At 37.3% G+C, this 25770-nt stretch overlaps 2 protein-coding genes across 3 annotated transcripts in view; both read right to left on the bottom strand.

Moving 5' to 3' along the window:
• The window catches only part of kidins220a (kinase D-interacting substrate 220a), a 56125-nt gene extending 53626 nt beyond the window's left edge, over positions 1 to 2499 (bottom strand). For both annotated transcript variants that reach the window (XM_088432600.1, XM_088432601.1), the window contains exon 1: positions 2404 to 2499. The gene's annotated coding sequence lies outside the window, so the exon portion shown is untranslated. The remainder of the gene's footprint in view (positions 1 to 2403) is intronic.
• A 1116-nt stretch (positions 2500 to 3615) lies between these two features.
• The window catches only part of mboat2a (membrane bound O-acyltransferase domain containing 2a), a 43277-nt gene continuing 21122 nt past the window's right edge, over positions 3616 to 25770 (bottom strand). The window contains exons 3-13 of the mRNA XM_088433743.1: positions 22772 to 22849; positions 15715 to 15810; positions 14420 to 14475; positions 13473 to 13527; positions 10791 to 10977; positions 10321 to 10513; positions 9171 to 9274; positions 9024 to 9088; positions 8781 to 8913; positions 7598 to 7749; positions 3616 to 6698 (exon numbers count right to left, since the gene is read on the bottom strand). Coding sequence (XP_088289869.1) covers positions 6551 to 6698; positions 7598 to 7749; positions 8781 to 8913; positions 9024 to 9088; positions 9171 to 9274; positions 10321 to 10513; positions 10791 to 10977; positions 13473 to 13527; positions 14420 to 14475; positions 15715 to 15810; positions 22772 to 22849 — 1267 coding nt within the window. The 3' untranslated portion in view covers positions 3616 to 6550. The remainder of the gene's footprint in view (positions 6699 to 7597; positions 7750 to 8780; positions 8914 to 9023; positions 9089 to 9170; positions 9275 to 10320; positions 10514 to 10790; positions 10978 to 13472; positions 13528 to 14419; positions 14476 to 15714; positions 15811 to 22771; positions 22850 to 25770) is intronic.

The raw sequence follows: 25770 nt of genomic DNA, 5'->3' as shown, positions 1-25770 counted from the left end.
CATTCACTTGACTACATCACATCTGTGTCACCTCATCAGTCGAACAAAAAGAACACGAAGTCAAAACAAGGCTCTCGCTTACCTTGGTGGAAGGTGATTTTTCAACACCGGTGTAAGTCTTGCTCTCACACTACACGCCCCTACAGAGCATCTACAAACACCGCCTGGATCAAGCTCAGCATCCCCCACCTCTTCTTTTTTTTTTTTACTCAATGCTGAATATTAGATGAGGGGGCTGGCCAACACCCATGGCTTCCTCACACAATGCAAGCACTACATTTCCATTCATTTGTGCTCCACAACATTGGCTTTGCATAAAAGGGGATTATTTGTGTGCTTTCAATTTACTGTGCAATGACATAATGACTGAGTGAGTGATGATGAACAGGATGTGACTTATTATCTGCTACCACCAGATCACATTGAAATATCCAACACTGTTCAAAATCCAGTAATACAGTTCAAAGGACAATGTTTTTAAATGAATCATATTTATTTTTTCTGTAACCATTTTTATATAACCATTTTTATATATTTATATATTGACAATATTATATTGACAAAGTTATGTTTATAAGGACGGAAGGTTTATAAGGATATGGAGCCATAGTTCCTATGTTGGAACCACCGTGCACCATTCATTAAAATAAATAATAACAAACATTAGATCTTTTTTTAAAAAAAAATAATTCAATGAAATATTTTTGATGTACAGATTTCTTTTTCACTATTTCAGTGTGTGTGTAATATACATTACAATTTCAGTGTGTGTAGAATACATTATCTACATATTGTCATTTTTGGGGTGGGAACTGGGGGATGAAATATTTGGAAAATAATACTAATGAAGAGCCAGGTAACATTTTAAGATAAATGTTAAAACCTGAACTCATGACAATTTTTAAAATTGTAATATTTGACAACGTAACAGCATTCATGTGACGAAAGCAATGCAGATAAACAAACCAGAAGAAATATGTTTTCGACACCCAGACTTTATCCTTCCAGCTTTAAAGAATAACTGAGCAAAGCTATTAAGCCACTTCAATGCATGCACAAGAACATATTTTATTCTCTTAAAATAAATGCGCCACAGCAATGTCACCAGCCAATGCTATGTTAAAATAAAATGGAAGATGCCCTGGCTGGTCCAGTAATAGATATAGAACACTAAAGTAGGTTATCCATGGTCAAGTAACAATGACAAACATTAATGTTATCCTAATTTAATTTAGGGTAGGTCAAAAACTATCATTTAAAGCTTTTATTTCACAGTAGATTATTACATACTACAAATAAATGTGTCACAGCAATGTCACCAGCCAATGCCATGTCAAAATAAGATGGAAGGTGTCCTGGCTGGTCCACTAATAGATATAGAACACTAAAGTAGGTTATCTATGGTCAAGTAGTGTTATCCTATTTTCATTTAGGGTAGGTCAAAATCATTTAAAGCTTTTTTCACAGGAGATTATTACATACTACCACCATTAAATTGATTAAACATTGACTATTTGTACTTAAAATGAAGCGTACAGTCAGATAAAACAATGTACATCAGTGTATGTTAATGTAAATTGAGCAGGATGCTTTTTCTAAAACACACACAGTAGAACATTAGCAAATGCAACTCATCATTTTGCAGGATCTGTTTAAGGTTACGATTGGCCCCAACGCGTGTGTATGTTAAAAACAAAAAAAGAAGCTAATCTCATGGAATAATCGCCAGTGTAATGTGAGCATCATGCGAAAGCAGGCAGTTTGAAGGAAAGACTCCACGTTAGAAGTCAGCTCCCAATGACATGCGATGTAGAACGGAGCCCGTCACACACCTCCCAAAAACATATTTGTCACTCAACAATTACATACATGAAACGAGGCTGTTTTTACAATGCAATACTACAGGATGGATTTAAAATGGATTGATGGATTTCAGTGAATTAAAAAGTTAGTAATTCCTCTTTTTAAAATCAAATAGTGAAATATATTAAATCAATAATGAAATAGTGATTACATATCCCGCAGAGGAAATCAAGGTGCGATTATTGAGCTTAAAAAGAGGTTTGTCTCTCGTATCAGGAGGCACTTTTGGGGCTCGTCAAAATGAAAGCACATCTGGATGCCACTTTTACATATCACATGGCCACAACGTGACAGCTATTTGGGATAAGCAAAGGCAAATTTGCGATAGCACCCAGTGATTTCGTGCGCTGCAATACTTATTTTAATATGTTTTGATTTCATTTTATACCTACAAGATGTGACAACAACGATAACAGTCGCGAGCTGAACTTTCAGGGCTAACAAGCTAGTTAGCGTTAGCTCCGGGAGGCTAGCACAACAAGTTGTCATTTTAACCAAGTGGACAAAATAAAAGCACACAAAGAACTAAAATGATCTTACCTAGAACGAGGAAATGTGAAAGCGTCGGAGCTTTTCAGTGACACAAATACGGTGTCACGACAATGCTGCCTTTGCACTTGCAAGGCTTGTCATTCTAGTTTTTAGTTTTTTTTCCAACTGAACGTGACGTCAACGTGGGGGGTATGAATACGTACACGGATCAGAATTGGACAAAAAGGAAATGTACAAAAATGTAATTTTTTGCTAAACAAGAGATTATGAAATTCGTGTGCAGTTTAATTAAAAGTTACAAAAATTGATTTTAAAAGACACTTAATTTATATTTGTTTATTATTGTTACATCGCCGTGTAACCCCGCCCCCAGAGTTGTGTCGGAAGTGGTACATGAATGAGCATTTATAAAGCTTTTTGGGTTTTTTTTTAAGTTGTATTAAAATCTTTTTGAAAGACAACCTAAATTGGACATTTAGACACATACAGGTAATACACATTTCAACATGCAGCTTTTTAACAAATACTTTATTATGTCCGTTTTTTTATTTAATGTAATGTTTTTTTTTTCTCCCCAAAAAGTCATATTAGATAACAGTATGTATTTTTTTTCTTCTGAATTCTGTTTTGTGCTCACACTTGTTTTCCTTACGTTGGCCATAAATTTGAAAAAAAACGTCACTGACCCAACACAGAACATCGTGGGGATAAAATGTTTACACAACTCTACACGAATGCTACAGTTTTCATAATCTTAATGAGACTAATCTTGTAACACATTTTACATTAAAGTTACATCTTAAGTGCACAATTCCTTTAAAGTAAGTTTGGTGTGCAGTTATTTCTGCATAAGCTTATTTTCAAACACTTCTGTATTATTTATTTAAAAAATATTACTGTAAACAAGTTCATGGGGTTGAACGTCTGGGCTCTGTAAAGTCTTATAATTAGGTCTTTGAGATTGATTATGACAACTATTTTCAAACAATACTTTACCTTAATATTTGACAATATCATACTGTAAAAAAAGTACTAGGGATTGTATATATGGACTCTTAAAACAAATATTTTATTTCTGGGATTGAATGAGGTAAAATGTACACTTATTTAATAAACAAAATAATCTAATAAGTATCATATGAATTACAATTTGTTCATTTTCATTGTCTTAAATTGCCGCTTTTCATCCGGCTTCATTCAGTCTTCCAATCCAACTAAAGTTTAGACAAAACACACATGTATTTTCAGATATAAGCAATGGTGTTTAAAAATAACCTCTCTTTATTTTGCCACATAAATCAGAACTGTAATGAACTGTCATACAAATCTCTCAATAAATTTCCTTCTGACACAAAAATAACATTATGTGACACAAGCACACACGCTGACAGACACAGGCAGGCGCACATGCACGCATACACACACAACAGAACAAAAAATGCGCCATTTAATGCTTTGGCACTTTGGACATATGGAGCAGTTTGCATTGATCTGCTGGTTTTGGTGGCCATGCAGTGCAATCATGTCCTAAATGTTTCCTTTGCAGAATGACTGACATCCTTTCCTTTTTTCTTACAGGTGCTTTTCACCTTTACAGGGCCGTGTTACAAATACACACATGTACGAACCACATGAACACTGGTATACACACACTCTCACACACACAACATTTCGTTCATACAGTACACACAGAGTTATGGCAGGAATATGCAAAATGTTAAACCATCTCAAAAAAAAAAAAAATCCAAAACTTCAAAAGTCAACTTGGCTGCTTTGTTATTTCACAAATGCCACAAAAGAAAAAGTCACAAAGTGAACACAAAGCCTATCATTCAAAGGATATGCCGAAATGTGACGTTTAAGCAACGACGGCGTCCGGACAGTGTCAAGAGGGTGTCGTGCGTTACAACAAACAAGAAGGCTTGATGTGAAGTGGAAAAAAAAAAAAAAAAAGACAAGACCCAGTGTCTCTTACACCGTACAGTAAATGCACCAGATGAAACATACCCTATTCTAACATAAAAAAATTAATTAACACAACATTCGGTCTTTATACAACATCATCAATTCAAATGACAACACATTAACACAATGAAAGCAAATTGCACTCACTCTTGTAGCCTCAGTACATGATGTGCTTTTTTTGCACTGTGCACCAATTTGGACCATTTTTTTCCCCCCTTTCATTGGGATAATTATGGCGACTCCAACTATTAAATAAACAAAACATTTCAGTTTGTGACAGAGTGTGATTGGATCACTGTTACTGTACAATATGTAAAAGGTCTTATTAACTCATTCACTACCATTGATGGCCCATGAACATCAAATATATATTTTTAATGGACTACAATTGAAGCCCTATAGTTGTCAAAGAGCATTTTAACTGGCTTGGCAGTGAATAAGTTAACTTCCAAAATTTCCACAAATAGAGGCCAAAGGACTGAAGTTAAGACGAGAGCGTCAATGAAGAAGAGGGGCTTCGTTCATATGTATGGAATTAGCAATATATTACAATTAATTTCACCCGAAATTGGGGTTTCAAATCTCATATGGAGAAATGCAAAGACACGTCAAGTACTACACAGATCTCAAAAGCTGCGTAGCTCCCTGAATGGTAACGAGTGACACATACACACACACACACACACACAATATTGTGGAGCGATAACTTTTGAAGAGTGCACTGGAACTCAAAACACTGTTAAAGACGCCAACTTCATAAGGTTTTCTTTAATACTACGTAGTGAATTCATTGCAGTCAATCACCACAGTTGGTTTTAGTTGAGCAATTGGGTACTTTAGTGCTGCTGTTTTGGTAAGCAACAGGGTTCAAATGTGCTCAGTAGTCGTCACCTGTGTTGAAATGACACTCACCAAGGGTAGCCGTACAAGACTTGGAGAAAATCTTCGATTAATTGCTGTGTTTCCGCAAATAGTGGCCAATGATGAACTATACTTACCAACTGTTGAGAAGCAAAATTTCAGTGAATTTGGTCAATTTTAACTGATTATCAAAAGTGATTATTAATTAGTTTGATGGCATATTGATGAATCTTTAACTGTTGTAGCTCATATTAATTTTCAATTGCAATACAGATGGAAAAAAAATATAATTAAATTATTTTTTCAAAACTGTTGAGCCAAAATTATTAACTAGTATAGTGCGTATTAACCTGCTTTATTTTTTAAACCTCATACTGTTTTGGTAAACCGGATTAATTGTGCGTGTGTGTTTAAAAAAAGGTATGGAGACAAGGAAAAAAAAAGTCATATTAAATTGAAATCACAATACTGAATAGAACAATTCTTAACTAGATTTTTTTTCAAAATGGTTGACCCCCAGTAATTACTCATTACAGGAGTTTTTCTTTTCCCTGATGAAATATGAGACATGTATTTGAGGGAGCATCTACTGAAGCAAAGGCCACTATTTGAGGAAAAGGGATATATGCATTTTTTTGTTATTTAGGGGCTCGTGACACGTAGCAAGGCTGTAGTGTGAAGAAGAGGAACATGTTTCGACAGAATCAAAGAGAAAAGAATTCACCTTGACATAAATTCTCCAAAGTCACAACAGAGTTAATCATCTCCCTTTTGAAACGCACATATAGTTGATAAGTCATGTTTGTCAATAAGCAGAACAAAAATATAATGTATATATTGAAAAAAAAAAAAAATCCACTGGGCAAGACTATTTTTTTCCACCACTGGAGATCTGGTTCCCTTTTTGGGACTTCTTTTCTATTCATCCGAATCTCTGCAAAAGAACGCCTCGGGAATAGTGTCGTCACATCGAAATACAAAACACGTATTATTCATATCAACTCCCCATTGAGTGAAATCAATATTTTGAGGATCCTAAGGCCTGTTTGAAAGTTGGCAGCTGATGATAAACGTAATGTTTCCACCTAAGAGAGGCTTGTATCCAGACAATGACAAAAACCCTCCACATACTGACTGCACGTGTACTCGTTGTTTCACCTGCCAGGTACATAGAGGGTTTAAGGCAGCTTGGAATTCAGTTTATCTCCATTTTCCACGGGTAAAATGTAACGCAACCACTCTGTCCTCCTTGCTACCGGAAGTAACGTCAGGTTCTGTCCAAGCCTATCCAATATTTGGTTCCTGGTCTGTAAACAGACTCCAGCTCTCAGTGGTTTCCAGTTTGTCTCGAGAATGCTCGTGCCGAACCTCATGTGGTTTTGTCTTTCTGGGTGCAGTTGTTTGTGGCGCCGCCGTCCGCCTGCGGGCTCTCCTGTTTGGCCTCGCGGCGCCGCGATCGGACCGGCAAGGCCAGGGCTACCAGTAGACACAGAAGGTGTAAGCAGAAGTACCAGGACCTACGAACACACCAGCAATAGTTATCAGTGCGCGGTTAATAATAAAAAGTCCAAAATGTTTAGAACAATTTACTGCTTCCCTGAAGAAAAAAACAATTCCACCAAGATTTTTCACCAAGTTTCTCGATTGTTCGGTTGGTAAGAGAGGATTAAATTAGTTCACTTCCAAGCAATTCGGGATTTTTTAAGTTTTTTTGTTTTGTTTTGTTTTGTTTTACAGGGTTATGGTATGGCTTTATAGGATGTGTAATAAATAAATATGACAAGTTACTTTTATAGAACACCTGTAAATGTTTAGAGCACATAACGGAAAAAAGTTAAAATCATGGCCAACTACTAGTCAATGTTTGAAGGATCAACATAAGCCAATTTAATCAGTTGACCAACGGATCGGTCATACCCGATTATTATTGTTAATTTTTAAGGTGGTACAGTAAAAAAAAAAAATAAATTCTAAAAGTGGTTGACGCTAATACAACAACACATAATTGGATTTTTTTTTTTTAAATATATGATAATGATTTTTTTAAACAGGCAGCAGATGACAAACGGTTGTTCGTTGTGTCTTTGACTTGAAGCTATTGAAGTAATAGCAAAAACCGTGTGCTCTTTTAATGATTTTTTTTTTCATTGCGTGACACGTCGCCACCATCCGATTTAATCTCCGTTTTTGAATTTTATTTCTTCCTCATAAATTCTCACGAGTTTTTATTCATTAGGATGTCCCATTGACTGCAGTGGCCTAACAAGTGGGAAATGTGCATATCCTCGCCATGCGCAATCATTTCTAAATCTGTATATTACAGTCAATTCTCCATAGGAACAAGATGCAGGTCTTGCGCTACTAATATCTGTCATAAAATCTGTAATCAGGGCTTTAATACCCAAAAAAATCCTACCTGTAGAACTTGAGCGAGGGCCCCACAGCCAGTAGGACGAATGGCACCACTGTGTAACTGATGGCAACTTGAGTCCATGCCCACGTGATGACATCATAGATGCGCTTGGATGCATCAGACACCTGGAAGTGAGGTCTGATGTTGTGCCTTACCTAAAAGTCAACACAAGGGTCATGTCATCTCAGCTTATTAGAGGAAATACAAAAAACGGTTCAGGATGGGTGGAAAATGTTTTCTTCATTTTTTTTTTTTTTTTAGTTTTGTAGTTTTTCATGTATAGCAAAGTATCCCCCACAGTAAACAGGGACTCATTGTAACTTCCAAATGACCCTTATATTCTCTACGGCCACCATCAATATTCTCATATTTACTGATCGGGGCACTCAATTTAATTGAAGTACGCTATGATTGTTGCTTCTAAAGGATTTTGTGGTGTGTTGTTAGTCTGCTAAGTAGCTGTGGTGAAAAAGCTTCTAACTGTCAGGAAGATGGAAAAAGTAAATATATGGAAGTTTTCACAAACACTTCCTGGAACAAACAGAGCCTTATGATTAATGTGCCACACTTTGGCATGACAAACCCACAAATGGAAATCACTTGAAGTAGTTTATGATTTATGATGGAAACAAACAAAGCTGTTCTAGATGCTCACATAAAAGTCAGGGGGTTAATTTGCCTAATTATTGATCATTATTTAGTGTGTTTTTTAAGGGTAGAGGGCTTTGTTTGTACTTATATTTGTTATCTGCAGATACAACACAGATTTGTTTTTTTTTAAATTGCTGCGTCTCCAAGGATTTCTTTCAAAAAATGAAAATCATAGATTAAATACAAATATTTCAACAAGGTAAATTTTCTACCATCATCTCTATATTAAATGAGTAAAAGTAAAATCTTAATTAGGTACAATCTGCATTAAAAACTTGTGGGATTCATAAGTGATATCCAAATTTCTTGAATTATTAAATTTGGGGTTTTATTTAAGTGTTCGCTAAAAACATGGATATGGTACAAAATCCTAAAAAAAAAAACTCATTGTGAGGAGTAAATCTAAATCATATATATATTCACTTCTGCAAGTGAACTGTGTAAATCTTACAGCGGGCTCTTTTGGTGTACCGAGGAGTTGAGAGTGGATTTGTCAAATTTGTAAAAATGTTAAAAACTCTTAGTGTGTACTTACTGCACGCGCCGCCATGGTCATACCGATGCCAGTGAGGAAGGTCAAGTAGTAGCCCGGGTACACGCCGTGCCACATTGCTGAGAGCAGGAAAGTGGCGGCAGTGGGATTGATGGGACAGCGCTCGTAACACACTCTGGTGAAAAGATTATTGAGGAGTGTTTGTGCAAGAATTTAGGAAGAAAAAGCTTATTCACCTAAATTCATCCACGATATTAAAACATAACTATGGACAGCACTCTTTACCTTTTGAGCCATTGAGACGTTTGGATGTTCCAATTATCAAGGAAAAGCTTGAAACTGGTAGCAAACTGAAAAAGCCCAAAATACAAGCGTTTTACGACTGTTTCGATTGAGCAACCGGAGGAAATAATGAATATAAAAGATTTTAACCTCAATGTCTAGTATTCTGAGGTTGGAAATCAGATCCCACCGTGGGGAGCCATCTTTGCTATAGCCATTGAAGCCAAATCCTGCAGCATTGTTGATGGCATCCGCTGCAGAGGAAACATACAAATGAATCCTGCAACACTTGCTGAGAATACTAAAAGTCACTTGGCGGTGAATTGACGCATAAAAAAGAAGAAAAATGCACTTTGCAATTGCACCGTTAGAGGGAGCTCTAACAACATCATTTGGAAGGCTGGGTTTACAAAGCAGTTTCGACTTAATGCCTATGCTGTATTTTACATTTTTATCTGTTTATCAATTGAAACGGTAAATATGATATGAGTATCTATTCACTGACCCATAAAACAGCCAGTGAGTTCAATTTGTACATACATTTCTCCACATATGTCAACACTCGACAGTGACGACAATTAAAATAAGAGTTCACAGTTCAGGTTGAAATTAATAAACGGTGTAATGTTTTTAGGACATACCAACTTCTCTAACATTCTACACATATCAGCAGGTTTGCGATTATCAACTTAATCGCCAATTATTGTAATAACCAGGTAATAGTTTGGAACTATTGTTAATGGCACAGGTGTCAAGCTATGGTCCTCGAGGGCCAGAGTATTTATTGTTTTCTAAGTTCCTCTCCTTAGAATACCTGATTCAATTCAACTAGATTATCAGCGAGCTCTGCAGGAGCTTGAAAATTGTCCTTATCATTTGAACCAGGTGTGTTTGGAGGGAAGCATCGAAAACGTGCAGGATACCGGCCTTCGAGGACTGAACTTTGACACCTGTGGTTTAGAGTAACTTAAAATTGAACAAATCTTCTGATTTCAGCATCTCAACAGTAATTATTTTCTGGTTTTTATAGTGTTTCATGAAAGCACACCGATAAACTTTTGGATTTAATAAAAAGAAATTTGCTAACGTGCTTTTACTTTGAAAACAATGACCGAACCGGTAACGAAATCAGTTTCAAAATAAAAAACGGAAAACATGCAGGATATGTCTTAAAGCACTTTTATGTAAGAATAATCGATAGACTAATCGATGATAAAAATATTTGGTAGCGGCAGGCCTCTTATGCCCATTGTGCCAAAGAATGATCTCCAAATCCAAAATAGCGTCCAATCAAACTCACCGAGCGTCCAGACAAAGTAGTACTTTGGTCTGAGCGCCAGCATAGCCAGGTAAAGGTAGACCACTTGCAGGTGGAAAGGGGTGTTGTTGATGAAATCTTCTTCCACGCAGCGCTCCACTGGGATCAGCTTACACAATGACAAGTAGATGGCCAGAGAGATGGCGCATGTGCACAGCTTGGAGATGACATCATCCTAAATGGCAAGGAGAGAAAATAGAATCATTACATTGAAAATTTGACACCGTCTTCGACCACACCACAAAAAGTGGCGAGATTTATGGCTCAGGGCTTTTAAAAAGTCAATAGAGGGCGGGATAAGGTGCTAAAAATAGCATATGGAAAGATTTGAACCAGAGTCTAATTCTTATCCTTTGTGCATTTTAACATTTCAAAACCATTATACCAAGACATCGGAGACCTCTATTATATTGCTATGTGAAGAATGACTGCACACAAATTGTGGCTCCAACCTTGGGCGAAGGTTCGCTCTGCTTGTGCTTGCCGTTTTCCTTGCCGTTGGCGTTCTCCTGGTGACGCGGTTGGTAGCACGTGCCTTCGATGAAAGCCATGTAGTCGTTGTAGGCGCATGTGGGTCCCGCTAAGATGCCCATGAAGTTGCAGTTGTAGCTGAGGTACTCCAGCAGACTGGGCATTCGCCTTCAGGGCGAGGAAGAAAAGACAGTATGGAGTGAGACATTTAAAGACACGTTAGGAATTTGTTGATTCGCTTAAATTAAAATTGTCCAAGCCTTTCAATATCAGATTCTTAACTGTAATTATCATGAGTCCTATATTCATTTATAAAAGTAGGCAGAGATTATATATGTGTATTAGGACTGCACGATTAATCTAATTTTAATCACGATATTGGCTGCCACGATTAATTAAGTTGATCCACGGCTATATTAACATTTAAAAAGCCGGCTTCTCTATGTCAAATCAAGCACTTGGTCATCCTACCACCAGAGGGCAATGTTTCCCACATGTTTCCATGACAAAAGCCTCTGCTTTTTTCACCCCAATACGTATATTACCAGTGTGAAATCGGGTTGAGTTTCTCACCTGACTCCTAAAATATACAATGCTAGATGTCAATTGAGACCAATTTTGAAAAATACTAAATATAATAATAATAATAATATTAATGCTAAATGCTGACTAAAAAAAATCACCTATGAAGGTACTTATGAACCTTCAAACAAGATTGACAGCATCTCTTGGAGTACACCCAAACTAAATTTGGACTTGTACAAACAGTAAAGCCCCAATTAAAACACTTCTAAAAATTAGCCACAATGAACTGTGATAGACACGGTGTTTGATAACAGTTTGGTGAAGGCACACAGTAAAAGCTGCAAAATTCATGCTGGGTGAGTTCTATGTTGAAGTTGACAGCCGACAATAGCTCACTCATCAATCTTGTTCTTCAGGCAAAAAGAATAAAAAATCCTACAGCCATCATCTAACAACTTGGGATCTTCTCACATTACCAAAGGGCACCTGGGCTTTACAAGAAACCTCTCCTTTTCCTTCCATTATTCTTTCCAAGTCAAGATGTCATTCTCACGGTCTGTTATGCCTCTAATCTCTGCTCTGTATAAGATGTTGTCACGTATTAATTCCCTGACCTACTTCCTACATTCTTGCTGAACCCCCGTTGCTGTGCTCCCTCCTGCAGCACAAAACTGTTTGGGCGAAGACAAATAATACATGCCTAATCGAGAATTGCGACTTCTAACACAATGAATGCAGGTCGCAAAGGACTAACACGTCCTCTCCCAAATACCAAACGCTCAGTGAATGCTTGCGGAACCAGAAAATGTGGGTCTCTTTTACTAACTTTGGATTACAAGAGACATCACGCAGCATGACAAATGAAATACTAAGAAAATCTCACATTATAACCTTGACCAAAATGGTAACAATAGCGGACTGTTAAGTTTGCAAGATTTGTAGCAATTTTATATTATTATTATTATTATTATTGTTGTTGTTGTTGTTGTTGTCTTGCTGCAGTCGAGATCACGAGAACAAATATTGAGAGACTAAGATTATTAATTAATTGATTTAATCTCTTTTCAATTAATCTATCTATTACCTGTAATTAATTAATCTATCCAGCATGTTTTCGGTGTAACTCATCTCCAATGCACCTGATTCAAATTCAGGGTAATTATCAAGCTTTTGCAGAGCTTCCTGATGAGCTGATATTTAGAATCAGGTGCGCCAGAGAGGGTTGCACCAAAAACATGATGGATACTGTTGGTGGGCATCAAAACAGTGGTTTCAGTTATTCATTTCAGTCACCAGAGATACAGTTGTAACCATTTGCCGTCTGCTGTATTTGAGACTAGTCCCAAGTGCTGGTTGCAAACCTTAGTTTCAACCATCAGGAGGAATAATGTTTTTTTTTTTTTTTTTTTTTTTTCCCCCTAATGATTACAAATTAAAATTAAAATGAAACATCGTTCACGCAGGCTGTTCTTGAGTTTAGTTTGGCAAAGAGTTTTGATGTGGCTCGCTACATTAGTATTTTTGTTGCTATTGCTAGCTGTGGCTGCAGTTGAAGCTAGATACTTTGCATTTATGTGGTAAGCTAAACTTGAGTTGCTCCAGTGGTAAACGAGATCCTTCTTTCAAAGAATGCATATCACGCTACCTTGATCAAAGGCATTTTTTAAGGTTAAATTCACCATTCATCAGACCGACAACTTTCACATGCTCGTCCATTTTCAAGCGCCCACAACAGGAGTCTATCCAGCTTTGTTCAACACAATGGCAGCCAATCAGTGTCCAGCTCAGGATGCAATTGACCCGATGCATAAAACGTGATCTAATCAGCATACAAAACACATGTAGTTAGCGATTAAAACTTTGATTGATGCGATTATAAGTCTTTAGTTATGACGGTAATTAATTGAACACCTCTAACGGTCTGTAGTTTTGACACCGCTAATAATATATATTTTTAAGAGTTCCAAGAGCTGGCAACACTGCATTATGCTATCAGTCGCCCCTTAAATGGACTACACATTACACTAAGTTACATATGTAGGAAATGATCATTCCAATTCAAAATTGTTTAATCACTACTCAGCACAAACTTTATGTCCTGTCATTAAGACATACCAAAACATACCTGAGTCACATACCTGATAGCAAGGTATTTCTGACCTGGAGTCAGCTGCCCTTCTCGCTTGGCCAAACCTACAAACAGAAAAAACATGCATTGTTATCAATTATTTAATATGAATTTTAAAACCAAACATAATGAATTTTACACTCAAAACTGTGTAGAAAAGTTTGATTGTTGATCTACACTGATGTGATTAATTGTAAGCTGTTCTTGGTGTTGAAACAATTTATGGTGTACTGTTAAATAACCCCCCTAAACATCACTTGGTCTCGCACTGGCCCTCTTCAGCAAAGGTTAAAAAGACAACAGTGCAGTGAATACACACTCTTATAAAAGTGTTGGCTGCACTTTCCCAACTGCACCTTGGTGACAAATATTTTAAGCGGCGACAAGATGAGTAAATGTTTGTCGGAAGAGATTAAAGTTGTCAATGAGAAGCCCAGCAATACTGGCTTTTCTTTGGCAAATTAGGATTGCAATTTCACTCCTCTGCACTGCTGTCCTCAAGAAGGCGTGTTCACAAAAGAAAATTGAAGACAACCGGATCCATGTTTAGTGTAGAAGCGCAATTTTTTTGCAGTTGGTCAATATGATGGAATGCGGTTAGCACATCTACCTCACAGTCAAGAGGACCTTTGTTTGAATTTGATTTCATTGCTTCCTGGGTAGAAATGGCAACGTTGTCTCCTGGTGGCCCATCATGTGTTGTTTGGCCAGGATGTAATGGACGTTCCGACTTTAACTGCGTGTGTCTTCTTGCAAAACGGAACTTGTGTTTTAAGTCAGCCATTTAACCGTTTAACAGAGCGAGGGAGCGCGGTGGGTCATTGCTTTGTTACGTAACAGTATTTATACTCTTTGTGCTGGTTCACTAGTCCCGGGCTTGGAAATGTGACAGTGTGAGCTGTTTTTTTTTTGAACCGGTGACTTTCATGTGACAAATGGCAGGAGGATTTCTCTTACCGTCATGGATTTCAAATGCAAGGCTTGTAATCTTCTGTGTTATCACCATCATGGGCCTAATGAAGACAAAATCACAAAAGTCACTCAATCCCCTGTATGGCTATCCTACCTTCCCTCTTAAAAATAATAAAAGGCTTCATAAAAAAACATTTTTACATTGAAAAAGATAGCGGGATAGTGTTGCCATTCACAATCGCACATGGAAAAAAAAACGACAATATGACACTCATATTTGGATGTTCTCTTCATAACCAAGTCAAATGCCCTTGAGAATTCAAGCAAAATCCAGGAAAATGGAACTCAAAACACAAATTACCTCACCTGAGATGTTGACATTAAAAGCAATATTTGAGTGTACTAGGGCTGTCACTGTTGGAATATTTTTAGAAACAATTATTCTATCAAATATTCGATCAATCAATTGAATCATCTGATCAAATGTTACTTTTTATTTAAGGAGATAGTAAATTATTTTTCCTCGGAATTAGTTGCAAAATATTGTAGCTTGTGTAATAGTGTATACTGATTTTAAAAAACAACAATTAGGTTACAATGAAATGCTTGATTGTTGAGCGGCAGCACACTTAAAAAAAAATAACTACAATTAAATACAGTTTTTTTATCTCAATGAAAGATAAATGAAATTATCACAGTTTTTATACATTTAAACTAATTGTTTCCTGAGCCTTGAGCACGTGTTGTCCTTTTTAACCAACAGCAGGGAGCAAAATGTGCTTTAAAAAGCACTAATTGCGCATGAAACGTAATTTAGTCATCACATTAATTATGAATAAAGTAACTCTTTACTGCTGAAAATGGCTAAATTAGTCATTTTATGTGTACTGTAAATTAGGATTATGGTGGTTATAAGGCTGTAAATTGGTTATAGAGTTGAACACATTCTAATTTTTGTGGCTTGTCAACATAAAAACAAGCTAAGCCCTTCCATGCGTAAAATATTAATACACTTAAGGAACTAAAATGCCATGTCTGGAGAAAAATAAGAAGCGCAGGAAGAGAAGATGAAAGAGTGAAATTTGTGCTCTTCAACAGGCAGTATTGGTTTGGATTGGGTTGCCAAGCAACAACCCACCCCCACTTTGTGGAGGGTGCAGGCAGTCTGCTTCAATTGACACGAAATTGAGGCGAGAACAGAACGCGACTTGCTTAATGACGAACATCTACAGACAAATTTCTATTTTATCTGGTTCACAGTGGAATAACGTTTTTTTTTTTTTTTGCGTCTCTGTCAAGCGGCATCATCACATTGCATACAGAAGATGTCTGGTGCTTACCCAGTAAAATCCGCAGAATACATGCCGTAATCAAACACGTAGACACGTGTGATCTGACACACAATCAAATAGCCAAGTGTCACGATGAAGCAGTACCTGTGTAGAGAGAAAGAGAAAAACGAAAACTGTTACAATTCCTGATGTCTTATGGGCAGCTGGCATGTGAATGAAAACGCCCTCGGATGAACGCCTCAAGCTACATCTTCTACGTATTTATTATAAGTGGAAACAAAGCCGTATGCTGTCTTTGTTGGAGAAGAAGCAAAGTTGAACTTGAAATTCCTCTTTTAAAATCTACGTTGATGACTGGGAGTCTCAATGGCTAAATGTGAATATGCCATGTGGACAAAAGTATTGGGATATTTTTTTTATTACAATTACAAAGGAACTTCTTTCGTGATGACTCAAGTGAGGTCAAAGCTCAATGATGTTTTACTGGGTTGAAGTCAGGTTTTGAGTTCTTTACACACTCACTGAAAGTACTGTACTAGCTAAGAATTACCTTCACGAGGGTGAACACGTGCACATCTTACAGTACTGTACAAGTCATTCAACAGACAATGGCAATCATTGCAATCAGTTTTGCTTGAATGAAACAACATGAATTAAACTATTTCACTTTAAAGACATGAATTCTGTGTTAAAAAAATTAATCAAAATAAGTTGCCACCCATGTTCTGAGCACATTATGAGTCAATTGAACTGCTGTGCCATCCATAATGTGCTATGTTATTTCACACCATGGAAACAAAAAATACATACGCTATCAATCCTCATTTGTCAATGGTGAAACTCAAGAAAACAATGGCCACCACAACAAGGCATCACTATGGAAATGCTTAAGGACTAAACAAAAGGCCGAAGGAGTGTCCAACAATGTGTCTCTGTTAGCAGACAAGTACATGCTTTCAAAAGAAAAAGCCAAGGCAGAAAAACAGGGAAAGTCTGTGGGTGGACTGAGCCCAGTCCAAGCACTATCAACCTAGCATCCCCCTGCTGCAAACAATAAAGGACTGTGTTGCACTCAGAAGGGACACCACACATTGGACCGGGCCAAAGGATGACGGGAGAAAGGACACAACGTGTCCTTTTGATTCGGGAAGCTTCGACCGAGATGGGAGGAGAAATCATGCCACCTCCACCACTGAGCACATTGCACATAAAATGAAACCACGCAGCACTCGTAATGGTAAAATCCGAAGAGGCAGCAATGTGAAGCAATGGTGATCATTACAGCATGACCTGGTTAGCTCCTCGGAGACAGAGACAGCACAAACTTGGCATGTTTATACAATCATAACAGCAAAGATGAAAAATTCAGGCCAAAGCGATAACTATTATGTTAGGAGTCATCTGGTGACATCGTAGTGCCAAGGACCTGCAGAAATGAGTTTATGAGCTTCAGCTAGGCAAAAATAGCCCTCTGACTTTGGTCATTTCAATGGGGAAATAGTATAAGCCATTTTGGTGGGGGTGTAAGTTATTTGTAGATTTTAGCTCTACAAATTTAGACATTTGTGACATGACTGGCAAGATTGACGACGAGAGGACACGCTTCTATATATATAGAATCATTATGCCAATTGAATATTTGCTTTAATATTTTGGGAGGAATCAAACGGTTCAGCTAGTCAAAAATAATTCTATTTTAAATAAGGATTGATCTATTTTTTGTATTCTTCACAGGGGTCCCCAACCTTATCACCACGCACCAGTCAACAGAGATTTTTATCGTGGACCTGGTTAATCCATCCATTTTCTAGAGCCGCTTATTTTCACGAGGGTCGCAGGCTTGCTGGCGCCTATCTCAGCTGTCTTTGGGCAGTGGGCGGGGGACACCCTCAACTGGCTGCCAGCCAATCGCAGGGCACACAGAGACGAACAACCATTCACGCACCCAATCACACCTAAGGACAATTTAGTATGTCCAATTCACCTGCCATGCATGTTTTTGGAGTGTGGAGGGAAGCCGGAGCGCCCAGAGAGAACCCACGCGGGCTCGGGGAGAACATGCAAACTCCACACAGGAAGGCCGGAGCCAGGTGGATTTGCCAGGTGAACTGAAATTACATCAATTACTCAAAAATGCCCCAAAGAGGGAAGCAAAACACGAGCCTACTCTTACATGCCATGACAAGTTCAATATTTCGGGTGCAGCCCACGCGGCTCGGTTCAATTTGATCCACGGACCTGTGCCGGGCCGTGGCGAGTGGGAATCTCTGTTGTAAACAGTCATGTTAACATTTGTTGACAGTTGATTTTTGTAAATGTTAAAAAGAATACAATAGTAGCTATACTTTACATTTTTTGTTCAGATTATCTTATTTATAGTCACGGTGGCAAAAGTGTGAGGGCAGCACAAAATGTTTTCTCTTTCCTAGGAAAGTGCAATGCAAAAAAAAATCATTGATAATCTGGGATAACTAATGGGTGTTTTTGGAATGCAAGAATTAGCCAGGCAATATGAAAACCTGCAACCAGTGCCAATATTCAGACCCGGAACCTGACATCTGCAAGGCACATGTGCGCCCCACAATAATGAACATTGTCAGTTAATGCATTTCCTTCAGTGTCAATCCAAACTGTAGCTAAATTATCTTCTAAAGGCAGCATTTCCATGACTCCAGCGAGTCCATTTAGATTATGCTGGATATATGACAATGTTTATTGAACTGTATGCTATAGTATATTTGAGTATAAGCAGCTCAAGAAGTATTTGCCACGCGAGCATTTTTAATCCTCTTTATGATCCCTTTCCCTTCTCCAGTATGTTACAGCTGTGCTTTTCATGATTGCGTGTGCGTGCAGCAGCTCTGTTTGCAGGAGGCCCAACTGAGATTCCACCATTATCCACGTCTGATTTGTGTTTGCGCCATTTGTATCAAAATTGCTGTAACTAAAGCAAACCCATCTCCCTCCGCGGGTCAGCGGTGGACAGGTGCGCTTGAGCAGCATGTACACACAGTCAAACGCACACACATGCACAAAAGTCAAACAAAAGAGCCTGAAATGTGTGTTTGAGCACTGGCAGGTTGCGCACACACGGTAAATGCCCAGAAGCCTAACACCACCGTGTCCACTCAAATACATGCAGAGGAAATTTCCATCTGCTCTGCTAGCAGCTGTGATGCAGTAATTCACACTGTATGCTTCACAGCTTCCAATCAAAGTCACATGATGTCGCATCTAACAGCTTGCAGCACAAAAAGGGCCCGTTTGAAAGGTTATCTGCAAATCAAAGCATTAATCCAACGCCTCACTGAAGAGCCAAAGAGGTTTCCCGGACAGAGAAATCAGATCGCCGAAAATTCTGTCTCGCCTGAGCGGCTGAGGTGAGAGCGACAGGAGGAAGAAGGTCGCAGCTGCTGACGTCACTGCTCCTTCCCTCCCGGGCACAACTTGTCCGTGTGCCAGTCTTGTCAGTGAGAGGCTGCCTCCTCAGGTGGATCAACAGTCTGCCTAACAAATAGGGATGACACCCAGCATACGATGCAAACATTATTGTTCGGTCATGCTTTGTTGTTTTTTTTTAAAACCCTTATTAAAAATCACAAAATAAATGTGTAAATGTGTGTGTCTATTTTTTTGCTCTTTATATACAGTTCCTGAACTCCATATACAACACTAAAGCTGTTGTAGCGACTTGAATGAACTGTAATTATAGCTCACAAAACAATTTTATTTATGTACTTTCCCTTATGTGTTTTTAACATGTGTGTTATATACATATTGTTATTTTATTTTCATGAAAACAGGTAATTACAAAAATGGTGATGCTTTATGTTGGACCAGATTGATGGATTTTTTTGGGGGGTAGGGTGCAAGGTGATGCTTTGTTTTTATCATGTGAAGTGTAATTGCAATCAAATAAGTTTCAGGCACTTTGATGCACTTGGTTATTTATTTTCAGTTTTAGACTAAGCTGTAACCCGTATAAACCCGTAAAAAATAAGTTGTTGAAAGATGATTTATATTGCTTTTTTTTTCTTTTGTTAATGTTGTGAAGGATACAGGTTTAGATATACTTATACAATTTTTAGAGATAATCTTATTTGTAGTCAATGCACGAAATATTTTCTATTTTCTGGTGGCTTAAACTAGCGGCTGCAAAGAACTTGTAGTAAAAGGGACATTTGGGTTCACTTCCCCTTTGAGGCTTTTTTTTTTTTTTTACATTTTGGAGGATGATGGGATTACATGTTTGTTTTGTTTTCAGTGCAATTATAATGGGTGTCAATGGTTTAAAAACTCAGAAACCATTTGCATCTCATGTTAGTCATAATGATTTTCATATGGAATTAGGTAAAAGTTTGATTGAGGGGAAAAAATGCAATAAAACACATTTCTGGCATTCACTCAGAATCCTCCTTTTGCTAGCTATTTTTGTCATCAGCTTTTGTGCTTGCACTCATTAACCAGCAGGAAGCACTGTGCGTTACAATCGAAACCCTGAAAGTGTTCTAGAACATTCTGTTGGATAAGCACAACAGGTGACCTGTCAAAAGGAGAAAGAGGAGTGGCACAGAGGGAGCCATGAGAGCGGGAATGCCATGAAACGCGATGCCTAGCATTGTGAGCAAACCATTTTTCTTCAGTCTCGAGTCACGCTGGGAGAGTTTCAAACTCAGTCATTCCCACACTGCAAGAAAAAGGAGCTTTTAGCAGCTTCATAAAGCTGTCACACTGCGCACCTAAATCAAGTGATTTGATTTGATCAAGTGATCATCAAGTGTGATGTCATTTTCAGTTGACAGCAGACTGATGAATTCTTATCCCACAAACATATTAACCAAAATACAACGTTTGTACGTATGGTGCAGTAGAACATAGAATTTTTTTTTACTCGACTTCCCCATTAAGACCATTTCGCCAAGCCCTACTCAACATAGCACAAGATGATTGCCCAGGATAACCTTTCACAGACATTAGACAACCCACTTTGCTCTCACGCAAGGTCACGGCTGAGTCAACCTCAGCCTGCCACTTTAATAATGCCTCATTTGTTATGCAAAGAAAATCCAAGCCTGTGGGTTCAACGCCCTCGGTGAATGCGAGCATGTCAGTGCATCCTGCCACAGTATTTGTGCCCCCGAGTGGAACTATGACACCAACATTGCGGTGAAGGTGGGTTGATTCGGTGAAAGCTGCAGAAGATCAATACCAAAGAGTATACAGTATGAAGTGTTTCTCAAATGGGGGTAGAAGTAAACCCTGGGGTAAATGAAGGCATTTCATGGAGTACTTGAGATTTTAACAGAGTTTCAGCAGCTACCAGCACATTTATTGATTTTTATTGCCATGCCAAGAACACTATTTTTTTTTTCCAAATCAAGAGCAAATTAATTGGAAAATGAACTAACTTACAGCTAAATTTTGTTACAGCGACTTCTTTGAAAAACATAGTATGCCTTTAGTTTGTCAAGTTATATATAATACGGATGCATACTGTTATCAGTGAGGCAGTTTTACGTCAGATGAGCCAGAAATGAAACATGATGATTCATGAGCTATCTTCTGGAGTTGCTGGATAAAATACACCTAAAGAGACCACTACAAATGTAGATCCAAATTTGATTAAATAATACAGATTGGCACAGCACTGTTTGAAGTTTTTTTTTTCAACCAATAATGTTTTTTTCCCAAACGTATATATTTTATGTTTTGTTATCTTTTTGACTCTTTTTGACAATTTTTGGGGCCAATCACAGTGACTGATCACCAATTTGATCACAAGATAGGCCAATATGTCTAATTCAGTGCTTCTCAATCATATATTCCAAAGCTCCCCAGAGGAAAAAGAAGACATTTCGCGCCCACACCAGGAAAAAGCAATAAAAAAAAAGAAAACTTTCAACTACTATTAACTACTTAGGCTACTACAGGTTCAAGTTAAAGTTTTTTTTACGTATAATGGTTTGTCTAAGTCCCCGCTGTGTCAAACATACGGTCCGAGGGTCAATTCTGGACCACAAATGGTATTAATCCGGCCCATTATATGATTTTGTAAATTATAAAAATGTGTTGAATTTATTTAATAAATGAAAAACTTTTAAGATTATTGGTAATGTTAATGTTTTCTGATTCATAGTGATGTTATGCTTTTACTATTTTGGACAGTAACAAAATTAAACTTATACATTTGAAGTTGTTGTATTAAAAGTTATATAAATACACTTGGGAACAGTTTTTCTTCAAGGCCCACAAAGTAAAACAAGTCTGTCAGCCTTGAAAGGTGTGTGAAAATGCTAAATATACAATGCACTCTAGAGGTTGCCGTTTCTGGTAACACTCGGCACTGAAAGAGTTAAGTGTGTTTCAGATTTCCCACATTGTGAGCAGTCAGTGAATGCCTCTCTAGTGTAAAGCTGAATAAGCTCGAAAAAGTTTTTTTTTTTTTTTGTTTGTTTTTCTGGACACTTGTGCTGGTCATTTTGGGGAAAAAAACGTGTCTTATATTTGAGGAATTACGGTCCATCACCAACGTGTCAAAGGTGCGATTTCTTTTTTATATGCATATATTTAAAGTTTAACACTACTCTGCTTCCTTAAAGATTCGGTCTTGTAGTGAATCTTTTGATGTGTGGTTACAGCTAACAAACCTAAGGGTATATACATCCAGGGATGCGTCATTTTGCTTACTTCAGTCAGCATGATCCTGTTCTTTTTTAGTTCTAGGTCATGGTCACGCTGAGTCCTTTATTAGAGCAGCTGCTTTGTTTGAAAAAAATGTTTTGTTAGCATGTATTTTCAGTGCTCAGCCCACGGGGAAACATTGTCTGTCTACACCTGCACTCGTAACCTTGAATCCTGGCATCAAAGCGCTTGTGTTTATTTGTGTATGTGTGTGTGTGTATATCTTGATGAGCCACAATCACACAGACGTAGGCCTAAGGGCAGAATCGTTGTCATCGTAACCCTGGCTCGTTCGCCTCAAAACAGAGCCAGACAAACAATTGCAGACGGTCGATCCTACTACGCTGACGCTGATCTCGCTTGTTGCGCGCCCAGTTGGGCACCCAGCGGCCTATTCTGTAGGTAAAAGGTTGGAAGCGCTTACTTGTGCATGTGCTCCAGGCCAGCGAAGACGATCACGCCGTAAGATAAACCGCTCTGCACCAGGAAATGGAGGGAATACCTGGCGTGAAAGACATTATGTAAATAGCTTGATTGACAACAGAAAAAAAAATAAGCAATTGATCTTTTTCTTTCTTTTTTAAATAATACCTGTTGTCCTAAAAAAAAATGACAATTGTGAAGTCTAGTAACATAAGAAATTCTTATTCAGATGATCGCAAATTAAAACAAAACAGATGACAGCTGACAAACAGAAATCAAATTTATAAGGAAAGGACACTACTTTGAAAAAATTGGAATATTTGCTAAATGTGCCCATTCAGAAAATTAGGGGTGGTGCAACATACTGTTTTTTTAATACAATATTTATGTGTAGATCAGTCTGTAAATTAATTAGTTTAAATTTAATTTGTTTATAAAAAACACGAGATTATAAATTGACAGTGCAGAAAATGCAAAAGATAAATAAAACAGCCACAAGTCCATAAAGTCAGAAAAAAAACAACAAAAATGTTTACCCGTACTTTTTTCCCCAAAATAAAAGTAAATGCTTGCATTTTTTTTTTTTTATTTTGAAGCGACACTAATCTGCTTATGTGGCGGAAGACAGAAAAACGATAATATGAGATAATTCAATAATATATTATACCAAATTTGCTATTGGGATTACTTTTTAGAATTATTTAAAATTAAATTTGGCCTGGAAAAAAATTCGATTATAAAAAAATTACTATGAAGACAATATAATCATTCCCTTGTGGCAGAATTTTATAAACAACAATGTGTCTATGAGCCGCATTGGCATATCACCAAGCACAAATATCCGTCAAAAAATTTACATGACTTAAGTCGTGTGACAAGCAGTGCACATATTGAACTTTATCATAATGCTAAAAAATTAATTAAAAAGGTTTTGTACCTCATTTGACAAAGAATGTTTCAACATGATGTCTATTGAATTTAATTTGCGTAACAGATTTAGTGAAGGAGAAATTTAGGACCCCCAACATTTTCTAAATGCTGTCCCAATACATTTGTTCATATATTTGATAGCGCAGTACTCAAAGTGACAGCCAATTCCGACACTACAAGTCTAAGTGTCTCACAAGAAAGTATAATGCGGCATTCGCTGGGAATCATACTGTTATCCATCGTGCTTCTTAGCGTAATCAGCAACTTTGCAGCCCTGGACTGATAGAAAAATGAGGAAATGATGCCTTATGAAAGCAGTCACACCATCGAGCATGTGGCTTTTTCAACCCTAAATGTGTCATATCCAGTCACAGGATAGCAACAGTCACGTCATTATGCAAATATCATTTTTTTTCTGTTTGTTTTTTATGGCTTCCAGGGGTGCGGGTAAACAAGCACCTATCCCGGCATACTTCAAAGATATTTACATGACAAGTTCATCTGAACAACAGTTATGATCACACTATGCGTCTATGTCAGAGTGCAAATATGTTTACATGATGTCTGTTTTTGAAAGTACAACATGGTTTTGTATATTTGAATACCGTAGAACTGGCCAATAAATCATATTCATTGATATCATTAAAAAAAATCATTTTAAAAATGATCTAAATTGTAAACATTTTGCAAAAGTGGTTAAATGCTGATTAGGTCGCTTACAAGACATGTTTACAATAGGTACTTACAATATGATTGTGGCATACAGGCCACATATTTAGGTATTTTTAGCAGTAAAAAGTTACTATTTTTAGCAGTAAAAAGTTACTATTTTGTCCTTGGGCTAACATTTATGTGTATTTAAAAAAAAAATAGTACCTAGAATTTAATGTCAAGACTTTTAACAACATAAAATTACATCTTTGAGATTGAATGGGTTGATTTGATGGGTAGAATATTTTTCACACACAATTCATACATAAAAAAAAACAAACATCTTTTTTACTTTCTGTCGAGTGAAAATGACATCACATATGTTCGTAGGCTCAGGTAATGGCCGATCAACCATGGCTCAGCTTATGAATGTCACATGACTAACAGGTGAGCCACGATTGGATGTTACCTGAGCCATGGGCACAGAATGTCATTTTCAGTCGACGGCAAGTAAAAAAAAAATGTTTTTAAGAAGCCTTATACGGGTAATACGTTTTTATTTTATAATTAATATAATATATAGAATATACATAGAATATATCATATAAAATCTAATTATAATTTTCATTATTTTTATCTGAACATTTTCCTCAGGATTTTTTTCTATTAAAATCATAAATTGACATCATCTAGACTGATTGAAGAAAATCAAGATTTTATTTTTTGGCCAACACTAGAACAAAGACATTTGCGAAATGCTAGAAACGAGAACAAATAATATGGACCGCAAAATACTTGATTTATGCTTTGTCAATAAGACAAATGCAACTCCGTATCAGACATGAAATATGGACGCGAAAGTTGCATTGGTTGTACCCTAAGCAATATCTGATTACCGTACATCAGAAAGTGTAGTTGTAATTTATACAGTAAATTTGAAATGCTAAGTAAAGCGCCCTATGCTTGCTCTCTAAAGCCTACTAGGGTACGGCAATCCATCTGGGATTATAGCCTATTAATGGAGCAAATAACATTGTCTGGCATGCTTTCAACAACATAAATGTCTTTTGTATTGATCTGTTTCAGACAAACCTGCTGCCATGTCTTTGTCAAATGGACAATAGGTCTTTTTTTTGTTTGTTTTAATGTTTTTTAAAGATGGTAAAAGCGATGTCACACTATTTTTGTTTTTTAATCATCTTCCTATCCACCTCCTGTCACCAAACTGTATCCTACATGTTGCTAGTTGGTGACACAGTTTCACTAAGACTAGTTCCTTTTTTCTTGTTCAAATTTACATAATTGTGAAAGCTGTGTTATGCTTTTGTCCCCGCCTAGTTCAGTGCAGTGTTTTTTTTTCCAATTTCAAAATTAGACCAAACTAATGGTGACTGTAAAAGATTTGGTCAAAGTAGCTGC

The sequence above is a fragment of the Hippichthys cyanospilos genome, chromosome 14, assembly GCF_059441005.1.
Source record: "Hippichthys cyanospilos isolate Australia breed blue-spotted pipefish chromosome 14, RoL_Hcya_1.0, whole genome shotgun sequence".
In the NCBI taxonomy this organism is placed as follows: Eukaryota; Metazoa; Chordata; class Actinopteri; order Syngnathiformes; family Syngnathidae; genus Hippichthys; species Hippichthys cyanospilos.
Note: the sequence above shows the minus strand (reverse complement) of the source record. Positions and strands in the feature narration are given on the sequence as shown.